The sequence below is a fragment of the Leptinotarsa decemlineata genome, unplaced genomic scaffold, assembly GCF_025532065.1.
Source record: "Leptinotarsa decemlineata unplaced genomic scaffold, Ldec_3_MD MMD2_P_RNA_scaffold_11, whole genome shotgun sequence".
NCBI lineage: Eukaryota > Metazoa > Arthropoda > Insecta > Coleoptera > Chrysomelidae > Leptinotarsa > Leptinotarsa decemlineata.
Genome location: NW_027412525.1, coordinates 2,888,399 through 2,894,398, shown reverse-complemented (window position 1 = coordinate 2,894,398; position 6,000 = coordinate 2,888,399). Strand labels below are relative to the sequence as shown.

At 28.7% G+C, this 6,000-nt stretch overlaps 1 protein-coding gene across 1 annotated transcript; it reads left to right on the top strand.

The window, feature by feature from the left end:
- Positions 1–908: 908 nt before the first annotated feature.
- On the top strand, positions 909–3,587 carry LOC111503572 (uncharacterized). The gene is made up of 3 exons (XM_023157915.2): positions 909–1,172; positions 1,345–2,570; positions 3,429–3,587. Exons 1-3 carry the CDS (start codon positions 1,097–1,099, stop codon positions 3,459–3,461), a joined length of 1,335 nt encoding a protein of 444 aa, XP_023013683.2. The 5' UTR covers positions 909–1,096; the 3' UTR covers positions 3,462–3,587.
- Positions 3,588–6,000: the final 2,413 nt, after the last annotated feature.

The window sequence follows — 6,000 nt, the reverse complement described above, 5'->3', positions numbered from 1 at the left end:
TATAATTTCTAAATTTTCGGTTGCTTCCGTATATCTTAGAAAATGAAAGAACTAAAATATATTTTCCAGTATCATTCAATAGTACCTAAAAATAGTAATTTTTGCCAGAATTTAACTGAATATCACCTACTGATCACGATGTCCCCATGAATATACTCGAATTTGTATAACCCTGTATATAGACTACACTTTGCATCTCCACCATTGACTTCCATCTTCGCAAATATTTTTACTTTACTCCATGTAGATCGATTTTTCTTCATTATAAATATCAATGGAATTTATAACCTTCAGAGATCAATAATTGTTTACACAAACCAGGAGATATTGGTCTATGAACGGAAGTATTAAACATCTGTTTCGATTGTTGCATCAGCATTTTCGAATATCAATACCAAGAAATTGCTATTGTTTGAATAGTAAAAATTCACAGTGAGTTTTTATGGGCTTTCTTATCAGCCTGACCACACTTGGTTTATCATAATGGGATGAATTAGTCACCAAAACACATTTTTCAAAAATATTATTGAACTTCAAATTTCATGTAAAATCATTTTGAAGAATACTTTTTGTTACATGTTAATCATACTGCAAGCGTGATTGAACTGCATAAGTTTTATTTTTTTGTAAAAACATTTTTAGCTTTCTATTTCTTTCTTCTAAAGAAAAGAAGAAAGATAACCATAAGAATTCTATATAAAGATATTAAGATCAAACACAGAATTTTTTTCAGATGAAAACAACTACTTTCGCATGAACATTGAGTTACAGGAAAGGAAAAAAATCTTTTTGAAACAACTAATTTCATATTAACATTGTATAATAACACCATCACTTTTCCCTATATATTCTACACTCCAAATATTCATTATGTAATTGAAACAAAAATCATTCATAGAAATGCAACACATCGTAATATATAAAATAGTATTAATATACAATGTCACTTATATGGAAAGTTTTCATCCTCAGTGATGTTATTAGAAGTTTCGGGATAAGATACTACCTTATCACTACTGTTTCAATAATAACATTATAAAACAAAGCACACATTTCTTTCATAACATTATGAAGAGGCAACTCTGCTCTTGTCAGGATGAAAATCGTTAATTCGGCAGAAAATTGGAACAGAAATTATTATATGCTACAACAGGTGTTGAAGATTTTTTTAGGTATGGTATAAAATAGTCTTGGGATAAACTCAAGATAATTTGTCTGCAGCACTCCCACTACTGAGTAGCAAATATTGAGTGAGGTGGGGAAATAATGTTCTTGAGACAAGGGTACCAGTTAATTGCATGATTCTGACACTGCAATAGTATATTAACGCAGGTGTTATTCAAGGTGTAACAATGGCTGAAGATGAAAAACAGTGTTCTGGTGACTGTTCAGAATGTTTAAAAAAAAAAGAGGCCATGATGTTGCTGACTGAAAATGTAGCCATTATCGATAGTAGATGTTTGAAAAGTATGCGAGATGAATTGAAGAAACAAAACGGAATGCTCTCAATGTTGAGGAAAAAAAATAAAATGCTGTGCAATTCTATAAACCAACATGGATCAGAAGTTGAAAAATTAACAAATCACTTAGAAGCACTGAAAACGGAGAATAAGGAGTTGAAAGTAAAAGCAGAAAATCATTCTAAGTTGGACCAGAAGTTATTGGAGCAAATACAAGTTAATGAAGACATATCGTATGAAAATAGAGAACTCAAATCGAAGCTAGATTTGAACGCTAATGATCTACAAAAGGTCACACTGGAAAACCAAATTGTTGTAAACGAAAATTTCTTATTCAAATCCAATATTCAGGGGTTGGAAGAGAAATTGAAAGAAACAAAACAGAAATATGAAGAATGCAATGAACAGTTTAAAAAAAAACTGTGTGAAAATCAGTTGCTGAACTCTCAACTTCAGGAGTTTTCAAAAAAAATATCTGATTTGGAGAAAACAAATAATAGACTCGTTAGGAAGAATAAAGAACTTGAAATACAGAATAAAAGATATTCAAGAAATAAGAAAGAATTGGCTTCTGAGTTGGAAAAGCAAAAACAAATGTATTCCGAAGAATCTAACAAAAATAAAATTCTCTTTGATACCAATAATGAATTGACCAGTCAGGTAGAGGAAACTGAACAGAAGCTGGTCAGACTTCAACAAACATTTGACGACCTACATAACGAGAATAACGCTCGATTCATAGAATTGGAGCAGTTGCAGCTAACCAAAATAAACTTGGAGAAGGAACTGGAGTCCAAAGATAACATAATACTGGAGAGATCAATGGAGGCAGCCAAAAATTTTGATTATAGAAATAACATTTTTCAAGTTCTGAATGAAAAAGAAACAATGCAACAACAGTTGCTGAATGAATTAATGAGTTTGAAAAATGAAATATCCAACAAAAATATACAAATATCGGAAATGACTATGTCGAAGAATATCATTATTGAGGAATCTAAGTGTCGTCAACAAGAAATAATAAAATTGTGCCGTGATCTTTCTGAAAAAGATGACATAATTGATACACTGAAGAATGAAAACAAATCATTACTGGAGTCACAACCAAAGGTAAGATAATTAGTAACAATATTTATTCCTATTTTTTCATGAATCAACACACTTTATTGTTAGAGAGTAACTAGGATAAGTAATATGAATGTTTATAAATATTAAATTGAAATGAAAATCTTTCTAGAAGAGATTAGGTTTTGGGAGAAGAAGCTTGTTGGCTTTCTACTTCTCCATCTTTATTCAAAAAATTTAGAAAATTCCAAAAAAAAGTAGGTGATTCACTTTAGTAAACTCCTCACAAAGATATGTAGAGCATGAACAAAAGTTTCTTTTGGATACAAACTGGAAGAAAATTGCTTTTTCTATTCAGTTTGTACTACTCCCTCTTCAATTTAAATAAAATTACGGATTAATTCAAGTAACCATAAATAAAGAAACTTCTATGCGAGATTTAGATATCTTTGTGAAGAGTTTATTCTAGTAACACCATTGTGAGCTTTTCACTGAACAGTTTTAAAAACCGCAACACGTGTTTCGCTATACAATACAATACTGCAGTATGAAGACACTTGAGAAAGCTATTGTATAGTGAAACACATGTTGAGGTTTTGTAAATTGTTCAGGTGTTACTTGAATATGTCTTGAATTTTTATCAAGTACCTATCAGCCAATTCCATTACACACTTTCCTCCTTTTTTTTGTAAGTTTCTCGAATTATTCAACCACTTCTTCACCCTCATTATAAATCCAACTTGATTTTTGGAGAAAAAGTTGATTTTATCTAGATAATTTTCAATTCTCCACTTCATTTTTTTTGCTCAAATAATTATTGAACTGATAGATCTTTACCCATTTTCGTTGTTTATATATGGGTTCGAAATGAGTCTGATTTGAATTTGTTTGGTTATATTCCAGATAAAAACATCAAATGAACCAGCGGCTGTCTAAGTTAAAGGTAAGGTACATTCCGATTCTATTTCTTCTTTCAAAATCTGATTTCTGTTTTGTTCATTTCTTCAATGCATATGGATTTTCAACTATACAATAGTGATTGAATAATAAACTCGAAATATTTTTTTGTTTATCATTAATCATTACTGCCACTATTTTTTCTATTCATATCGAATTTTTACTGACATCAGTGTAGTTTCATATTTCATCATTCATGTTCTAATTGTTCTTTTCTTTCATTGAATTGAATATTGATGTATTTTCATTTACATAAATTTGGTTTCTTTCAATAAGAATGAAATACAAATTATCAGAATTTCTCAACGCAAGTGTAATTCCAATTTAATATTCGCGATAGTTTTTTATGGGCCACATAACATTTACCAAAATTAGTAGTTAGTGGGGTTTACAACAAATAAAATAATTCACTAATGATCAACAATACAGTAATCTAGTTTATAAGTGATTGATTAACTCATCCATTTTTTTATGAATATTTATGATTTATGATATTTTTATGAAGTTATATTTATGAGAGGTAATGAAGTTTTCTATTTTTGGGACTTTAACCGTTTTAGGATCTCACAACTAACGTCATATACAACTATTATAGTATAAGAAAACCAATAATATGCTATCAGTCCAATATTTTGTGCAACTATGTTAAAAAAGTAAAATTTCTCAGGAGTGATATTTGAACTAGTTATTTTGGTAATATCCACCTAATATGAAACAAAAATACCAAAGAATTGCCAATAAGTAGATTGCACAGGATTATTGGAATATTTTTGCAATGAAGAACTATTCAATTTATATATGTACCTACCTGCATTCAACACTAACACTTTAAAAATTTTGCACTCCTAAATCACCTTGGTTTTTGTCAGAAGTTCCTAAATGAATTTTCTCCAAATACTATGTGTATCATGGAAAGTATAATATATAAGCTGCATTTCTTTAATAAATATTGCATCTACTTAGAAATTGCCTACCAAAAATAAGTGTATATTTTTTTATGTTTTTTCCGTTGGGTATCTGCCACACGTACCTACAAAGTCGTAGGTACGTATGAGAGGAAAGGGGAAACCTGGAGCATGTCATATATATATATAGTTGAAGGACAGTCTTTGCTGACTAGTTAAGAACAAAACTTGGAAATTATCTTTGGGTGATCAGAAGAACGGAAGTGTACTCTTATAACTTGTGTTAAAAGAGTACTCTTCCTCTATATATATATATATATATATATATATATATATATATATATATATATATATATATATATATATAGAGAGAGAGAGAGAGAGAGGAAGGGTAGTCGTTGCTGACTAGTTAAGAATAAAAACTATTGGATAGTGGGGTATTGCAGCAAGTAAATGAGTACTCTTTTAAGTTAGTCCAAGCTTTCGGAAAATTTTATTTCCATCATCAGGGAATGATCTTACCTTAAAACTTATATTATTGTAGTTTCCCTGATGATGGAAATATATATACATATATATATATATATATATATATATATATATATATATATATATATATATATATATATATATAAATAAATATCTTTGTATCTATATATATATATCTTTGTATCTATATATATATATATATATATATATATATATATATATATATATATATATATATATATATATATATATATATATATATAGGTCCTACTGGTTCCTTCGTAATGTTTAAAATGATAAAATTGTCAGAAATCTCTGTCAAGCAACTATATTTTTGTCACAAATTTTTTTCATTTCATTTTTTTCTTCACCTAAACCAATTCAAGCAATATCCTGTGTTTTCTTTTATTTGTTTCGTTTATTTTTTAGGACTTTTATTCGCCTTTATAATTTATTTGCATTGCTATTATTAGTGCATTCTTATTTCATGTGTATTATATTTTATATCAGTAATGTTGATCGAAAATATATAAATAGTACTCAGGTGCTCAGTAGCGGCACTAAAGTTTTGGTTTCAGATGTTTTATCACTTCCCAACCCATTTTACTTAGACAACTAAAATCTGAATCTACACGATCACTGTTATAAAAAAAAATAAAAATAAAAGCAGAAATAATATTTCACATGCAGATTTTGCTAATTGAAACCTCGTCAAGGCAAATAGTATTTTGTTCATATTTAGTTTCTTGGTATTTACAATTGAAAATTACAAATTAAATTCGAAAGAATAACATCACAACTCAAAAAACTCGTTTTACACTATGCAGGGCGTTGTAAAATTAGAGTTCAAAAAGTTTCAAAGTCCTAAAAAAATAATTACCTCTCATAAATATTACTTCTATTATTTCTTTTTTTTTAAATCATCAGTTCCTACCTGCTTTACGAAGAAGGAATTTTAAGATTAGCGCTCACAAACAGATGAGAATTCTAAAAATCATGGTTTTGGTTTCTAATGAGTTAATAAGACTCCCCAATGATAGTTTTTTTTTAATCCAAACAGCGATCAATTACAGCTTTTATCATAAAAGGAAGTTTTCATATCTATTATTACGTATCTGCTTGTT

What these genes read in the sequence shown, in the direction of transcription:
- LOC111503572 (XM_023157915.2), top strand. Translation starts at nt 1,097, where the DNA reads ATGAAAATCGTTAATTCGGCAGAAAATTGGAACAGAAATTATTATATG. An exon ending in GGTGTTGAAGATTTTTTTAG is followed by an intron (nt 1,173 to 1,344) that starts GTATGGTATAAA and finishes GTGTTATTCAAG; the next exon opens with GTGTAACAATGGCTGAAGAT. An exon ending in TACTGGAGTCACAACCAAAG is followed by an intron (nt 2,571 to 3,428) that starts GTAAGATAATTA and finishes GTTATATTCCAG; the next exon opens with ATAAAAACATCAAATGAACC.